Consider the following 17,667-nt stretch of genomic DNA (forward strand, 5'->3'; position numbering starts at 1 on the left):
CTCAAAATCGAAAGTCCTCGGACCATCGGAAGGTTCGTCGCAAAATTTTTTATCGTATCCTCTCACACAAATTTGATTTCAATTTAATTCGGTGCTTGCATTGATAGTATTGCATTTTGAACAACCCCTATTACAAACAACAGAGGTATTATATATTTTTTCATGCAAATTCCCATTTTTACAGCCCATCGGATATTATATCGGTCAAGGATTAAATCCCTTCTTTTTTCTACCCTTTTACATCCTTAATGGAATAAAAATTGTTTATTTTCTCTGCAATGTTTTCTCCTTCGGGGTTAATCGATAACATGTAAGATAACATCTCACATCTAACATCTATTTCTGAGGTCTCTTCGACAACATCTAATATTTGTTTTTATATATTCCATTCATACTCCACACTTCTAAATTTTTTTATACAGACCCCTGCGCCGCAAGCACGCGAAGTCCTAATTAAAAAACAAACGTGCCCAAGACAAACGGGGCATGGTTTCCCTGGAAATCAAGGAAACCCTGACGGATACAAATGACCGTGTACGTCACTCGTTGAACCGCACGGGGGTTAGTCCGAAGTAATTCCTCACCGCACCCCCAACGATTACACACACGTTCCACGTATCTCGTCAGCCACCATGTGTTCGTCGAAACGACGACGACGACGACGACGACGACGATGACGAAGTCGAAGCTGCGGAGTCCGACACGGATTTTCGGAGTCGTTAAATCGAGCGAACTCGACGCGCGCGGCACAGCTGTGAAAATTTGTTTTTCCCCTCCCTCTTCCTCGCGCTCTTTGTGCTCCTGTTTCCCCGGACCAGCACAAACGGACCGGTTTTCCCCGGTTTCGAGAGAGACCGGAGAGGGATGAAACCCTTGTGAGCCAGCCGACACCCTTGTCGACGTCTTCGCACACAAGGGTTGTCTCTGCCGGCTGCCGAGAGAGTGGGCCACTCGTGCGAGAGAATGGACACGAGAAGAGGGTTGACGGGGGTGCGAAACTCCGAGGAACACGCGTGTACCAATTCTTCAGTATGCATGGCTCGTCGCAAAAGTCTGCAAACAATTCGAAAATCCGCGCGACGACGGGGACACCTGCTTTCAACCTGATTTTTCTTGCGCTTCCACGATTTCTTTGTTCATTATTTTCTACGGACAGTTAGACGCTCCTAAATACTTCACCGAGCTCCGTGGAATTCAATTTTTGACACATTATTTTTTGACAGAAAAGAGAAAACAGGGAATGGGATTATAATTTGTTGGAAAATATAAGGGTCAGAAAGGTGGAATCATAATTTGTTAGAAAATATAAGGGTCAGAAAGGTGGAATCATAATTTAACAAGTGCCAAATAATGTTTCCAGAGATTTTTACAAGATCAGAGTAATTTAATCAATGAAACCGAAACTAGAAATTGTAAATGTATTATGGGGGATGCTGTTTTAACCCTTTCGAATTTTAAGGGTCTTAGTAAACCTCGGTTTATCCGGATATGGCACAATAAAAATGAATGTCTAAACCCAGTCAAGAATCACTGTCAGTCAAGGGCAGTTAACGTGTTAATAGAAAATTCCTACCAGACACGTATCAACATTTCTTAGAAAATACAGGAAGGACCAGAAAGGTAAAATCATAATTTAATAGAAAATATAATTATACAAGAATGAGAGAACAAAATTTTTGTCAGAGGTGTATCAACATTTCTTAGAAAATACAGGAAGGACCAGAAAGGTAAAATCATAATTTCACCCTTAGGACTCGAATGGCGACTGTAAGGCGCCACTAAAAATTGTAGTATCATTGTTCAAAATATTTGTTACATTATCAAGTTTACATTTCAAGTTTGTTTGTCTTTCATAAATTACTAAACACTTCGGTATTGTGCGAGTAAATTGCACCATTTTCGTATGTACAACATGAAAACAAATATATCGAATTTTTTTGTTAAATCAAAATAAAAATATATTAAATTTTGGAGTTAAAACAGCTTCGAGTGCAAAGCGTTAATGGAAAATAGAATTGTACAAGGATCGGAGAGAAAATGTCTATGGGACATCGACGAAAATTCATTTTCAAAGTTGTCATATCCCGAAAGCATGATCACGCCCGTGCCCTAACGAAGGGAAAGCGGCACGAGCAACGAAGAACACGTGCGTCCCAGAAATAGGAAAGGTGGCATCAGTTTCCAAGGCGTCGGGCATTGTGAACGGTAACAAAACCGCGTTTACACGGGCAAGCTGCGACAAGCTTCTAGAAAGGGAAAGAATCGAAGGGCGGAGAAGGGAGGAAAAGGGCCGAGGGCCTTCGCACACTCGACTCCGGGAAGAGGAAGAAAGGAGGGCGTGTTGCTGGGGTGGTCGGGAGGAAGAATTGTCCGAGGAAGCCTTTTGAAGACGCGTGGTCCTTTTGTGTCTCCCTTTTCGCACCCAACCCCCCCTCCTCTTCGGTCAGGATTTTATCTTTCGCAACAGTTGCTTCGAAACGGGGGACCGGTAATTAGTGTATCGCGGCGATCACCTTGACTCTCGCGGCAATTACGCGTCCGCTCTCGAGGTTTCCGACCAGTCCGCGGTGGTCCCGAACGATTCACGCCGGCCACAATTAAGTTATTCGAACTGTCTGCTACCTTCTTTGCTTCTTCTTCTTCACCGTCTCTCTCTCTCTCTCGATTGGCTTCGGAATTCCACTAATTCCGTAATTAGGTAATACTAATTTTTGATCCTCTGTCCACAATAGGAATTGCTCCATAGAGACCAGACTGAATATATTTGTGCTGAATTATAGCTTTCTGCTTTCCGAGAAACAATTTGAGAATTTTCTACCGCCTCAAATTGCTCATTCTTGTCCTAAATCAACCCTTTGCACTCGAAGCTATTTTAACCCCAACACGAAAAATTTCTTCCGACTTAGAATATTTCCGCGGTAGGAATAGTAATAATTAAAAATTGGTGAGTCTAAATCTATTCCAATTTTATAAATATCTTTCCTGTGCGATTAATTCGAAGTTTCTTTTCTGTACTCAGTAAACCTCTAAAAGCGAAACCAGTAAAACTACTTTTAACCTGATTCCCTGCCGTTCATTAACGCTAGGTTTACGGAGCACTGAAAATTACTATTTTACATTTCCTCATAAAAATAACATGAACATATCTATCGAAATCTGTAGCCATTTTTTAAATAATATATCCCCAGAGAAATGAATTCGTTAAATAATTCCTCACGGATCCTCATGTTTGCAATCTCAATATTCGTGAATTGAAAATATTAGAATCCGTCAATCTATAATTAAATATTACCTCGTTCGAAAAAACGTCTTTTGGTAACTCGATACTATCCCCTAGCTTACCGATACCGCGTTTCCCAAAGCAGGGACTCGAACCTAATCATTGTAAATCCGAATTTACGAACGAGGATTTACTCGGGCCGTGGTCTCGAACGACGAAGGGCCGGGAGAGGTTCCAACGAAGGGCTAAAAAAATGTCGTAAAGATTTTAGGGAAACACGATAGCTGGTAAAGACTCCGGTGTAATAACACCGCAAACGGGAGGCAACCACGTGTCCTGTCGGCCATGTCTGTAAATCATCGACCGGGGGCCCGGATAGGAAGCGGTGTATCGTGGTCTCTGCGAGTCGCAGATGTCCCGGATATACGGGCCCTGCTGGAGAAGAAAAACACGACTCGGTGTGTGACGTTTCTCGCAGGGTTTAGGGCTGCGGTCAGAGACTCTCGGGAAGTCGTACATTCGCGACCGCAACGGAAATTAAATCCACGGTGCCGTCGCGGAATGCGCCGGGGACTTCTTTCAGCGCGGACGTCTTTCGGACTATGGGAATTCTCGAAACCGGCGGAGAAAAATAATTGTTCGAAACGTCGCGTGTCCCTGGAAACACGAAACAAGCGACAGGCAGGTTACTCCACCTCAGACGCGAACGCGTCACAATTTTCCGGGATTTTTGGGTTACCATTTCAGGGGGCCATTTTCAACATTCTTGACCCTTTGCACTCGAAGCTATTTTAACCCCAACACGAAAAATTTCTTCCGACTTAGAATATTTCCGCGGTAGGAATAGTAAAATAGGAATAGTAATAATTAAAAATTGGTTTATTTTAACTCTAAAACGAAACATTTCTTCCGACCTAGAATATTTCCCTTCTATATATATATATATATATATATATATAGAAGGGAAATATTCTATATATATATATATAGAAGGGAAATATTCTATATATATATATATATATATTTCTTCATGTTATACATATGAAAATGGTGCAATTTACTCGTATAAACAAATTTAATTATGTAAATAATATTTTGCGTAATGATACAGCAACATTTAGTGGCGCCTTACAGTTGCCATTCGAGTGCTAAGGGTTAATATTTTTACCTGTTCTAATATTGTTGATCACCGGAAGTATTGGGATGGTAAATATATTCGACAAGAAATGGCAGAAAATTTTGATGGACAGTGAACTTTGTGTTAAAAATATAGCAACGTCTGCTCCCCCCCTCGTTCCACATGTGGCCAGAGAGCCGCCATTGTTGGTTTAATAGATCAATTTATGGTGGTGCGTTATGGTCGTCCCGGAACATCGATGCCCCATGCATCCGGACAATAATGCCCCTGCCCGGAGTCCTGTCTCTCCCCCAATGTCACCGGCAAATTGGGGGTGTTTTCTGTTTCCGGGATCGTCGACGAGTCGCGAAACGATCAAAGGGGGCCGACGATGAGGCCAATAAACACGCTTGTCTACGGCGTCTATAAACGGCCGCGTTGGATCCTCATTGATAAATTGACGTTGGCCTGACTCGCTTTAAGAAGCATTAAATAATCGACCCCCTACGGCCATCAACCAATCGACCGTGTCCATCTTCGTGTCTCGAATTGTCGCTGATCGACGGCCCCGAGATAAGAACGCCCGGTGACCATTCCCGGTTGCCAGCGGATTCTCTTTGACACTCCGTGACAATGACAGCGTGCCGTCGATTTTTGGGAATTTTTTCTTTTTCGATCAGTGGAGATGCGCCTTAATTGGCGCCGTTCGTCCGCAACGCTGTCTCCCAGGGACGGCGCCGCTTGTCCGTAACTGTGTTTCTCAGGGACGGCGGGTCTGACCGCGTACGGCGAAAAAGCCACTATAGTGGTTCGCACCGATCGAACTGACGCTTTCCACGGAAAACCACTATAGTGGCGTACAGTGCTTACGAGGTTAAACTAGTGTCAAAGTATAATTATTGTTGTTTAACGAAGTGCAATAGGAACTTGACCAGTATGTTGACCGAGCTCTCGTCTTTTTCTGTTCGCAGGAATCGCCATGAACTGGTCTGACCACGCTCTGTGGTGGCCCGAGAGGAACCATTGGTTGACCAGGACGAGGAGCACTCTCGATCAGTATGGCGTCGCGGCGGATGCACGGCTGCACTTCACGCCGATGCGCAAGACGCTCAGAGTGCAGCTGCCGGACATGCGTTGCCTCGACTGCAAGGTCGACTTCTCCGTGAAGACGTTCAACGCCGTCATCAATCTCTGCAAGGAATTAGGCAAGTGCATCGAACCTGTTCTCCGAGCGCATCTTCTATTCGAAGGAACCCTTTAATTAACCCTCTGATTAACCGCGTTGGTCACACGTGGACGTGTACTTTGTCCTTCGACTTCGTGTCGTTACTGAAAATTGCAATGTTTAGTCTTTGAACAATTTACAACCTGTGATAGTATATCGTTCCAAGTTTTACGAGAGGACAATTCGCGTTTCGTAGAATATTTCAACTAGGGAGGTTGTTGCTGAAGTTGTTGAAGAGTCTATTGCCGGAAAGGACACTCGATCAAACATAATTGTGGCGACGATTATTCTCGAAGGACTCTCGCCGTGAAAACATAAAACCTAAATTATTTAGAATTGCAGTAGAATTACCGGATTAGTATCTCTCGGAATAAATTTTCAAAAAATCTCCTCTCGGCCAGCTTGGACAAACATCGGATAGGTGTGAACCGAAAAGAAGAAAAGAACCGAGCGGCGCTAAATTGTTCACAAGGTCCGGCAATTTAAAAACACGATTCCCTGGACGGCGACACGTAACCGAGCCGGGGCGTTAATTAATCGCCGTGATGAAATAAAATTGTTAAATTCCCAGTCACGCGAAGGTCGCGGGTCTGTGGTCGTTGCTGAACTTCGACCGAGGCTTCTCTCCTAACGGGCAGCTTTTTAATCAGGGAAGTGGTTAGCCGCGATAACGAAGCTCGCCGTGCAACCTTGTCCAATTTACCATCTAAAAACCGACGACGGAAGAGAGAGAGAGAGAGAGAGAGAGAGAGAGAGAGAGAGAGAGAACACCGTTTCTCATTTTTTTATTGCCGGCTTTGCGACACGCCCGAAGGAAATTGTTGGAACACGGAGAAACGGCAGAAACCATTCTCGAGGCGTTCCTGTTTGTCGCAACGGTTATTAAGTCGCGGTTTTCTTGACTTTTTGTCGCGAACTGGCAGACAGATGACCTCGACGATAGCCTTCCGCGTGTCACGCTCGCAAATAGACTGGCCAACGCTTTTCTCGACTGCCAGAGAGAGAGAGAGAGAGAGAGAGAGAGAGACAGAGAGAGAGAGAGAGAGACATTGTCTTCACGTGGCAAACAAATGGAAAAGACTCGCAAATCGCGGACGAGATTGAAAATGTATTAACCTACTGATTAACTGTTTTAATTCCACTTCTAACCCCTCGGGACCCTACCTGTTCTCTCTCTCTCTCTCTCTCTCTCTCTCTCTCTCTCTCTCTTTTACTCCAGAACTTGCATCAATTTTTAAACATTAAGATTTTTTAGATATCAGCACACACGACTTGAATCTGTTACATTTTGGAGAAGTTACTAGAATTAGTCTACCACATGAAAAGAAATTTTGAAAAAATGTCAATACTAGAAAATGCTAGAAGTTTATGTGGGCGTGTGTTGAATGTTTAAAAAATTCCATTTATATTTACATTCACAAAAAAAAAAAAAATGTACAGTCTGGGACTGTCCCCAAGGTGAAGGGAACAGAAATAGACAGGTCCGTCGAAGTGAACATGCTAAACCACGACTGTCCCCTAATTCCTCAGGTATCCGACACCCGGAGGAGCTGTCGTTCTGCAAGCCACTCGAGCCGAACCACCTCAAGTACAATCTGAAGGACCTGCCGGTGAAGAAGAAGGTCGAGAACCAGAAGAACGGCCACTGGAACGTGCCGGCGGACACGAACACTTTTATCCCGGTGAGCCAGAGTCCCAGGGGATCGACGGGAAGTTTGGACCAGAGCAGTCCCTTCATGTGTGCGCCGGTCACGCCCAGCAACAGGAATCATAGCACTCCGATCAGTTCGCCTGTGTCGGTAAGCATAACACTCCTGGACGATACATGTCAGTGGGTGGACCCGTGGTTTGGACATGTATCGTGTAAACACTGTTTCCAACGAAAAAATCGTCATTGAAATAGCACCACTGGGTTTCTCCAATTTTTCAAAATTTCATTCACCGTTGCTACGCAAACGGTTGCTTCGTTTCTCTCTGTCTCTCGCGGGGAGAATCGATATGAAGCGAAATAGAGACAGAGAGAGAGGGAGTCAGGGCCCGGGACCTGTTATGGTAATAAATAATGCCCGATCGACCCCGTTGCCGGTTGCCATGATTTATCAGCGTCGGGGTATCATTATCGTTCGTCTCGGGAAACGCAATTTGCTTCTCGCGAGAGCTGGGCCCCGTTTTTCCGGGCCCCGGAGAGAGCGGTCATTAGCTGCTATTTATTGCATTGGAGGAACCTGCCGCGTGGCTACCTTGCTACCCTGTTACCTGGCCTCGGTCTCTCATGCTCTCTCTCTCTCTCTCTCTCGCACATTCTGTGACTGTGTTTGTTCGGCAGCAGACCGGTACGTGGAAGAGGAACAACAACTCGTCCGGATTCGGTAGCTCGGACTCGTTCAACGCGAACAACAGCACGATGAGCCTGGAAGCGTTGAACGGGGCGCTCTCCGACTCCCTGGCCCAGAGCCCGACCTCCATCTCGCCGGAAGTGCGAGCGAAATTGGTCAGGCCGAAGAATCTCGTGGAACGCGCGAGAATGAACGTCGCGTGGCTCGACTCGTCCTTGTCCATCATGGAACAGGGGATCCGCGAGTTCGACACCCTCAGGCTCAAGTTCAAGTTCTACTCGTTCTACGACCTGAACCCGAAAACCGACGCGGTCAGGATCAACATGATGTACGAGCAGGCCAAGTGGCAGCTCCTCGCCGAGGAGATCGACTGCACCGAGGAGGAGATGCTGATGTTCGCTGCTCTGCAGGTAGGTCTTCGTCCTCGTGCATCGGCGATCGATTCTAGAAGGTCTACCGGACAAATTAGCCACCCCCTTTTCTTCCCCAAGCTTAGCTCCCGAAGAGAAGGAAGAAGAATTGAAATTTTTTAGACATTGTTTAAACGAACGACTTTGTTGAAATTTTGCGATTAAATTCCCCGTTGGAACACCTACAATTCGAAGCGAATTCGACTCTTCCACGTCGTCTAGCTTCCGAGATATTTCAAAAAACGTATTCATTAGGATCGGATGCAATTTTTGTTTTGAATTATCTTTTCATGAAACTTTTATGAACACATTCGCGACATTTTTCCGATTAAAATGAGTACAAACACGACACCATTCGAACCATAATTGCTCCGTTCAATCCGCGGTTCAATAGGACCTCGATTATCCGAACCCAAAACGTCCGAATCTGCCGTTATTCACAATACGACACGATTCATTGTACAAATTAGTATAAATTTAACTAGGGAAGAACTGTAACTGTTCTATTATCGAGGCATTGATGTTTCCCAATTCGGTTCGGATATTAGAGGTCCCACTCTATCGTGGATTAAACAAGTAAATAATATCCGAATAGAGTCGTGTTTGGGTCTCGTTTTAACCGGAAAAATGTCGCGCATATGTTGGCAACAGTTTCATGAAAAAATATAATTGAAATACAGTATGCCTTTTTTCTTAAAGTACCAGTACGTACATTCGGAACAACTTCTATTTCTAGCTCGGTTCAAGTTAGGATGCAACGATGCAGAATATCGAGGATTTTGATGAAATTAGGCGTTTGGACAGATCGCTTCCTTAGGACACTGTATTTTTATAGATCATGAGGGGGGGGGGGAGGCTTACTTATTGATAGATTGCGTAGTTTTCGCGGATATCTCGAGGCGCAGGCGACTGTTTACGCGACAACGTTTTCACGATCCAAACATCCGGTGCCTGCGGACCGGATCGATCTATATGTAACGTGGGGATCCGGCAGACGGAAATAGCTTGCGGTGGCCAACGAAGAATGTTGCCAAAATATTACGGCGTAACCTCCATTAACCGGGCAAATCGCCGACAATCGTGGGACCGAGGAGGAATGACGACAAAAATCGTTAACAGGAAAATCTTGAAAAATATACCGGGTCGACACGTGTGCATAGCAAAAATTCATAGAAACAACATTAGCGTTTATAAATAACGATTACCGAGGTTCGGCAGATTGAACAAGAAAGACACATTGCAGCGGACCGGGACATAAGACCTATTTAAAAACGTGACGAGAAAACCGGCAGCGGCGTGTTCCTCCGGTTATAGTGTTTGACATGAGTCCCCCCTCTCCTCTCCCTCCCCCACGCGATCCTATTCGCATGCAAATATGCGTGTGGTCGAGTTACGGCGGCGCGGGAGACCGTTCTCCGTTTTTCCGATCCGCCTACCGCCTCTGAACCCCCCGGAGGACATAACGATAAAAGGAGCGAGTATGGCATCACGGGTTAGCGGAGCGTGTGGTGACGTCGTGCTCATTGGTATTCGTTGTTCGCAGGTGCAAGTGAATCTGCAGGCGAGCGTGCCGCAGCCGAGCTACGACAGCAACGGCGCCTCGTCGCCCGTCGAGGACGACATTGACGCAGCCTTGACGGACCTCCAGGTGACCCTCGAAGGCAGCAACATCAGCAACGGTCCGAGCGACATCACCCAGGTGCCGGAGCTATGCGATCATCTCCGTTTCTCGAAGCCGAAGCGTTTCACGCTGAAGGCGTTCAAACGCTACTGGGTCACCTGCCGGGACCTTCAGCTGAGGCTCTACAAAACCAGGGAGGAGACCAACAGCAGCGAGGCACCTGCCCACGTGATCAACCTGCGTGGATGCGAGGTCACGCCCGACGTGCATCTCTCCCAAGGACGATACGGCATCAGGCTAGAAGTGCCCAGCGCCGAGGGCATGACCGAGATGTGGATCAGATGCGACAACGTGAGCGATCGCCGTGACACCCTCGCAAGCAACCCCGCTCGCCCCACGTTCACAGCGATTCTAATCGCGCTTATGTCAGACGGAGAATTATCTTGCGACTGTTAAAAGACGATCTATTCTTTATGCGATCATGGAGGAAGCTTGCTTTCGATTTGTACGCGAGTCCTTCAGGGCTGTTTGCTCTTCAGGGTGCAAACTTACCGATTTTCCCTTTTCACAGATTGTAAATAATTCTTAAGGCTTCCTTAACACTAGGTTCACGGGACCCGTCAAAATGACGGGTTCTAATATTTTTAATTTACGACTATTGAGATTGTGAAGATCCATCTACGTGGAATTACTCAACAAACTCATTTCCTTAGGTATATATTATTTAAAAAATGGCTGAAAACTTGGATAGACACATTCTTCTTATTTTTATAAATGAATGTAAAATACTCACGTTTAATGCTCCGTAAACCTAGTGTTAAAATGTACAAATTGGTGATTTCTAGACTTTTTGGACACATATTACATGTCCCTGAAGGGCGGCAGATAGTTTAGCAAACACTATGTTTCTTTCGCATCGCAAAGTGGGACAACGTGGCTGTCAGATGTTGCGTGTACCTAATGTATTGGGAATATAGATTGGAATGTTTATTGAAAAGCTGGTAACGTGCGGGCGAGCGCGGTGTCTTAAATGGCAGTAGAGCGGCGGAGATTATGCACCATTGCGAAATGGAAGTGGGTAGACAGAAGGTCTTGCATGTTACAGGAGCAACAGTACGCGAAGTGGATGGCAGCGTGCAGACTGGCGGCGAAGGGCCGCACCCTCGCCGATTCGTCCTACGACAGCGAAGTGAATAGCATCATCGCTTTCCTGCAATTGCAGAGGCCCGCCCCTGCACCTGCGATCAATCCGAGCGCCCTGGATATCGTCCCCGAGGACTATGTTGCGCCCAGATTCGTCAAGAAATTCAAGGGAAAGGTATGTCGTTCTGAAAAAATCCCACAACCTCTGCCCCTTATTCTGCAATTACTGAAATTAAATCCTGTGATAAGTAGATTTGAAAGGAAGAAATTGTTTCATTTTTACTGATTGAAAACTTATCGTGCTCGTCGTTTTTAGTTGGTTCAGAGGATCCTGGAGGCGCACGCGAACGTCAAGGACCTGCCCCTGATCGAAGCCAAGCTGAATTATATAAAAGCGTGGCAATCGTTGCCCGAATATGGGATCGCTCTCTTCGTGGTCAGATTCACCGGGAAGAGTAAGGACGAATTGTTGGGCATTGCTAATAACAGGTTGATGAGGATGGAGCTCCACAGCGGGGATCATTTGAAGACGTGGAGATACAACACTATGAAGGTCAGCGTCCACCAAAGATATTCAAACAATTAAAACATGGAAATGCAAAGAGCGATTATGTAAATTACGGTGATCTCGTTCCGGACGGTATAGAATCTCTTTTTCCAGGCATGGAACGTGAACTGGGAGGTGAAGCACATGATGGTGCAGTTCGAGGAGGAGAACATAATCTTCGAGTGCCAATCGGCGGACTGCAAAGTGGTCCACGAGTTCATCGGAGGTTACATATTCCTCTCGATGCGTTCCAAGGAAGTGAACCAAACACTGAACGAGGAGATGTTCCACAAACTGACCGGCGGATGGGTTTAAGACCTCCCCACCTCCCCAAAAAACAACCTTGAAAAAGAACAAGAGAGAGAGAGGGAGAAATCTGTTTCCAAGTCTTCGACGTAGGAAGTCTCGGTTCAATATTCTTTTCGGGAAGCAGAGTTTAAAAGAGGAGAAAATGTTGACACGTTTGTAAAAATAATTGAGATCTATGCTTAGACACACACGCTTTAGGACTTGTAAATATAGGGGATCGCGAACAGGAGACGCGCGCGGTTCTCGTTTCGCGAGGGTCTCGCAATTAATATCCGGCTGGTTAATCGCGACCGCGGGAGATAACGCGTCGATGATCTTTGCTACCTTCTTTTTTTTTTGTACATGACGGTGACACGCAAGTTTTTTATCCGCAAATCATGTAACGGGAACACGTAGCTCGTGTGACCGAGCGAAACACGCACAACGACCACATGATACCCGAAACCGCGCCCTTTTGTACACGCGACGCCGTTGATTAAGGTCATGAACGAATTCATATTTTTAGATAAGCATGCCTCTACCCCTCACACGACCCCCTCGATTCTCTCTGGAGAGTCATCTCGATGATTTTAAGACCGGCTGCACCGGGTCGATCTCCCTCGGGCGGAATACATGTATTTTTCATTTTTTTTTTTCACGGCATGGGGTGCTATGCCGGGCGAGATCGACTCACAGCCTGCGGCCGCCATATTGAATCGTGTAAATTATTTGTTGTTTTAATGTAAACTATATATATATATATATTATATATATTAAAAAGCATATTTACCTGTACCGTTGCATATTATCTATCTACTCATAGCGGTTACGTTGCCGGACGTGTAATCAGAAAAACTATAGTTTTGTATATTGATAGATGCTAGTTGTACAATAAACTTAATTATTAATCTGTTCGTTCATTTTTACCTGCCCGAGATGTACATATTTAATTTAAGGTTCTTGTTATGCGTTCTTTCAGTATGTTTAACATGTCGGAAATGATGTGAAAATATTTTTCAATTCCTCTAATGTATTTTCAATTTTAGTTTTCACTCGATGGAAGGTGGATTAGGCGAAAAGGAAGTGTCTTCTGGGATCTCCTACAAAAATCTGATGGTAAGTGGCCTCGACCCTTGTGTGAAGAATCAATCTATCCCAAGGACTTCCAAAGCTGTATGTTTATAATTTTCAGCCATGAATCTACATCCATACGAACTTATTTAAAAAGCTCAGACCCAAAACAATTGTCGCTTTGAATGAATAAAAATTTGAAGAATATTCAAAGTAAGAAGATTAAAATCGTGATATTCTTTATTAAAGAATGCACTATGAAAAACCATGTATAGGATCGACAATAATCAGGAAAGTAAAAATAAAATGAATTCTAAACACCGTCGTCTTTGGCGGTGCCCAGATACCCGGGCACCTGGTCGACGTCCATGATGCACACGATGCTGGTTCATCCTTATAATCCTGATTGGTTCTTCTTCACTCGACGGCGGACAGCTGCGCGTTTTTCCTCGGATTGTCCGTGGATTTGACGGTGCTGCTTTGGCCGTGGTTCTCGGAATTCTTGAAGGATGACAGACCCCTCAGAACGACGGGCACGTTGCAACCGCCTGCGGCTCCGGCCCCTAACAAATTTCCTCCGGTTCCGCACACCTGGCAATCAACGAGACTTGTTACGATCACTTCAAACTGGTTTGCCAACTAACAGAAAAAAATTCGAACTCGGACCAAACGGCTTGAGTTTTTCTTTTTTGAGATGTTAGAAGGATTAGTTCTCTAACTAATGTATAAATAATGTTTCAGGCGCACGTTGCGATAAACTGTTAAAACGAGAAGCAACCTGGGAATGAATCGGGGGCGCCGAATGGACGAGTCTTCCCGAAAGGGACCCCGGCTTCTCCTTCTTGGCGCGAACCCACTCGTGAGCGAGGACCCTCTCCAAGGTCAGCCTCAGAGTGATATCCGGTTCGAGGATATGCTTGACGATGTTCTTGGCGAGGGCGGACACCGTCTCCCTGACTCGCGAGCGGAACATCCAGTTCCTGGACATCTGGTTCTTCAGCAGCTTCTTCAGGTCCTTGTCGTCGAACGGCATCGACGCGTTCAGCATCACGAACAGGATGATCCCGAGGGACCAGACGTCCGCCAACTTCGGGTTGTACGGCGTTCCGGAAACGACTTCCGGTGCCGCGTAAGCTGCCGAACCGCAATAAGTGTTGCTGAGGACGCGTCTTCCAGCCTGGTCCGCGCAGAACCTCGCGAAACCGAAGTCGGCGAGCTTCACGTTGAATTTTCGCGAGAGCAGAATGTTCTCGCACTTGAGGTCACGGTGCGCGATGTTCTTCCCGTGGAGGTAGTGCAGACCGGAAGCCATCTGCCGGAACCAGAGCTTCGATTGTTGCTCCGGAACCACGCCGTTTCGCATTACGAAGTCCAACAGGTCACCGTTGTCCGCGTACCGCATGAAGATGAACACCCTAGGACCGCGTTGCAGTATACTATGCACCTGCAATCAGACGATCGGTGGGCGACGGTGATTCAGGGGGGGTTGCGCACCTGGCCGAGTCGGTGGAGCTTTGAAAAAATTCTGTGGGGCTTTAATCTTTGAGACCTGGGTACGTTTTGGTTGGCACTTTAATTTCTCGGTAAAAAATTTGTGTAACTAGAGTGCAGTTCAGCTTATAGCTTACTTGGATGAGATGGGGATTTTCGATCTTCGTGAGTATCTCGAGTTCACGGGGGAAGAACTTGTTCAGAAAATCTTCGGGCGCTTTCTCTTTGTCGAATATCTTGCACGCCAGTCGCAATTTCTTCGAGCTTGTCCCGTCAACATATTCGGCCAGGTGCACGGTTGCATACGAGCCCTAACATGGTAGCGAAATTCCGACAATCTCAGTCTAACAAGACTACAGGTCAATATTAATGCTCATCGTTACAACCAAATAATGTGTTGCACCTGTTGAATATTCGACGATCCGTTAAAAAGAAAATTCTCAGTCCACGTTTAAACGATCAAACAAAGTATTAAGAAATTAATGAATCTATTTTCGTTTCGCATAAAAGTCCGTCTATTTATTGTAATTACGTTGCAGATGTGCTTGCACAAATATTGCAGACCTCTTTGTCCCACTATGGCAAAGCAATATAATCCACGGTAATAATTTTTCAAAAATATGCCGGTGCATGCGGAAAATCAAAATTGTTATAAATGCAAAGACCGTGCAATCTATTTTACAATTGAATGCATCAGGGTACGGTCGCACGCATGCAGCACAGTATCCAGTTGACCACGATTGCAAATCAACTACAAGACCAAGCTCGAGCGCACAGAGAATAGACAGGACAGAGATCGAGAGCGACGGTAAGAGAAGAAGAAGATCAAGGCTAAAATCGTCGAACGTTGAACGGGGGTGACGTACGTTGGAAACGGCGGGGAGGAAAAAAAAACGTGCGAGATTTCTCGTTAACGAAGGGGAAGAGGATCTCCGGGGACAGATCAAAGGCGGCGCGAAGAGTTGAAAAAGAGAGTAACACCGTCGCGGGCCGTACGAAAGAAACAGGTGCAGGAGAAGTGGAAGAGGTTAACGAACAGGTAGGGTGGAGAGAGAGGGGTTGGGGGTAAATAACCTGTCCGATCTTTTTGCCAATCAGATAGCCGCGCTGCTCAAGAGCGTTCACCTCCGAATTTCGGGGGCTGAGTCGCGTGGCCATGCCAGTGGATCTTCATTGGACTTTCGAGGCTAATTACAGACGGACTGTTCTGCCTTCTCTCTTCGTGGTTCTCACGTTTGTTCCCCTCTGTCCACTCTGTTTCTGGCACGCGACGTCTTCTTGTCCGTCGATTAGAGCCTGGGACTTGTGGGATTTTTTTTTTCTCTTGGTCCTTGACCAGGTTGCTCGCAGCTTCCTTCGAACTCGACCGAACTCTGTTTGCAACGAAAACGGTTTCGTTGTTCCTCGGAGGATCAGGGGCTATGAAACAGCTCCTGGGATTTGTGTTACGTTGACGAGCCCCCGTCCGGGATTCGTTCTGTCATGTCAGACGGCTGCGTGCACTAGAATTTTGAGCGTCGTAGACCAGCTTGTGCCTGGTACGGAACGGAGCAGAGAGAAAGATCCGTGTCTCATTCGAACACAGCCATTGTACTTAGAAACAACGAACAGTTGACCCGCGAGTGCGATTCGAAGCGAGATCGACGCCGATTTTTGGCTACGTTCAACTTATCGGTACGCTTCCGTATAAAGCGGTCCGAAAACTGTTTAAAACAGCTGTGTAGCATGTGTAGAAAAATTGTTTAACAAGAGCAATTGCATGCTGTTACAGCAGATTCCTGTGTACAGACTTCTTAAACAATCTTTGGATCATGTTACACAAGAGCTCGTAGTCCGCAAGCTCATATTAATGGGAAAGCTACAAAGTTTCCATCCGATTGCACGCGATATTTACGGTACGTTCGTGGTTCTTGATTACGCATAATTGTTATTATAATGTTTAGAAACTGGAACAGCAAATGGTTCTTGCCGGTCATTCCATAAGGCGCCGTGTAAACAGCGGCAAGAATCATTTGCTCGTGAAAATATAATTTTAGCGCCACAACATGCAGTGGCAAACCGCCGAAACTGGTAGCTAGAAGTTATCAACAGAGCAATTCACAGATGGCGCTGTAATTCGATTCTGTAGCAGTCGATAAGGCAGATGACGATTTCTGTATTACCAACAAGTCGGTAACTTAAATTCGTATCATATTAATGTATATTAGAGTCCTGTCTTATCGACAGTAGGTATACATTTATATTGCATTTTGCACAATCGTTTAGGTAAAAATTATTAATGAATCAATAAAGACAATGTAATGAAACGACAAAGCTGCGTATATTATTTATTGAACCCACAATTTTTCCCGAATTTCCCGGCTTTTCGTTGAGTTAGACTAATAAATTTCGTGCCACCTCCTTCGATATCATGTTCTCCTAGTAGAAATCCCGAAAATTGCGCGAATTTTCGAAAATTCCGTAAATCGAACTTGGTATTAGGAGAACATGATACCGAAGAGGTGGCACGAAATTCAGTAGTACAACTCAACGGCAAGTCAGACGCTCGAAAATTTTCGAAATTTCAGTAGTACGAGTCAACGACAAGCCAGACGGTCGAAAATTTTCTGGAATTTTTCGGAAATTTCAACTTTTGTATTAGGAGAACATGATATCAAAGGAGGTATCCGAATTTCAGTAGTACAAGTCAACGTCAGGCCAGACGCTCGAAAATTTTCGAAATTTCAGTAGTACAAGTCAACGACACGCCAGACGGTCGAAAATTTTCTGGAATTTTTCGGAAATTTCGACTTTTGTATTAGGAGAACATGATATCAAAGGAGGTATCCGAATTTCAGTAGTACAAGTCAACGTCAGGCCAGACGCTCGAAAATTTTCGAAATTTCAGTAGTACAAGTCAACGACAAGCCAGACGGTCGAAAATTTTCTGGAATTTTTCGGAAATTTCAACTTTTGTATTAGGAGAACATGATATCAAAGGAGGTATGCGAATTTCAGTAGTACAAGTCAACGTCAGGCCAGACGCTCGAAAATTTTCGAAATTTCAGTAGTACAAGTCAACGACAAGCCAGACGGTCGAAAATTTTCTGGAATTTTTCGGAAATTTCGACTTTTGTATTAGGAGAACATGATATCAAAGGAGGTATCCGAATTTCAGTAGTACAAGTCAACGTCAGGCCAGACGCTCGAAAAATTTTC

The 17,667-nt window shown here is 45.4% G+C and overlaps 2 protein-coding genes and 1 long non-coding RNA gene across 3 annotated transcripts in view; 2 read left to right on the forward strand and 1 right to left on the reverse strand.

Annotated features, from left to right (window-relative positions):
* The window catches only part of LOC143361226 (unc-112-related protein), a 72,210-nt gene extending 59,395 nt beyond the window's left edge, over positions 1 to 12,815 (forward strand). Inside the window, exons 2-8 of the mRNA XM_076800461.1 lie at positions 5,309 to 5,542; positions 7,093 to 7,361; positions 7,892 to 8,308; positions 9,852 to 10,280; positions 11,035 to 11,247; positions 11,389 to 11,625; positions 11,734 to 12,815. Of these exons, the coding sequence (XP_076656576.1) occupies positions 5,309 to 5,542; positions 7,093 to 7,361; positions 7,892 to 8,308; positions 9,852 to 10,280; positions 11,035 to 11,247; positions 11,389 to 11,625; positions 11,734 to 11,934 (2,000 nt within the window). The 3' untranslated portion in view covers positions 11,935 to 12,815. The remainder of the gene's footprint in view (positions 1 to 5,308; positions 5,543 to 7,092; positions 7,362 to 7,891; positions 8,309 to 9,851; positions 10,281 to 11,034; positions 11,248 to 11,388; positions 11,626 to 11,733) is intronic.
* A 447-nt stretch (positions 12,816 to 13,262) lies between these two features.
* On the reverse strand, positions 13,263 to 15,627 carry Tssk (Testis-specific serine/threonine kinase). Its single transcript, XM_076800779.1, has 4 exons — positions 15,544 to 15,627; positions 14,607 to 14,780; positions 13,757 to 14,422; positions 13,263 to 13,569 (listed from the first exon to the last, which is right to left on the reverse strand). Exons 1-4 carry the CDS (start codon positions 15,625 to 15,627, stop codon positions 13,396 to 13,398), a joined length of 1,098 nt encoding a protein of 365 aa, XP_076656894.1. The 3' UTR covers positions 13,263 to 13,395.
* LOC143361411 (uncharacterized) lies at positions 14,392 to 15,301 on the forward strand. The gene is made up of 3 exons (XR_013083446.1): positions 14,392 to 14,531; positions 15,009 to 15,070; positions 15,167 to 15,301. It is a non-coding gene; the product is annotated as an uncharacterized LOC143361411 (long non-coding RNA).
* Positions 15,628 to 17,667: the final 2,040 nt, after the last annotated feature.

Source organism: Halictus rubicundus, chromosome 15, assembly GCF_050948215.1.
Source record: "Halictus rubicundus isolate RS-2024b chromosome 15, iyHalRubi1_principal, whole genome shotgun sequence".
In the NCBI taxonomy this organism is placed as follows: Eukaryota; Metazoa; Arthropoda; class Insecta; order Hymenoptera; family Halictidae; genus Halictus; species Halictus rubicundus.

Coding starts and splice junctions, on each gene's coding strand:
- Tssk (XM_076800779.1), bottom strand. CDS start 15,627: ATGGCCACGCGACTCAGCCCCCGAAATTCGGAGGTGAACGCTCTTGAG. Junction 14,423..14,606: donor AAAATCCCCATCTCATCCAA/GTAAGCTATAAG, acceptor GTCTGATTGCAG/GTGCATAGTATACTGCAACG. Junction 13,570..13,756: donor CGCCCCCGATTCATTCCCAG/GTTGCTTCTCGT, acceptor GTTGATTGCCAG/GTGTGCGGAACCGGAGGAAA.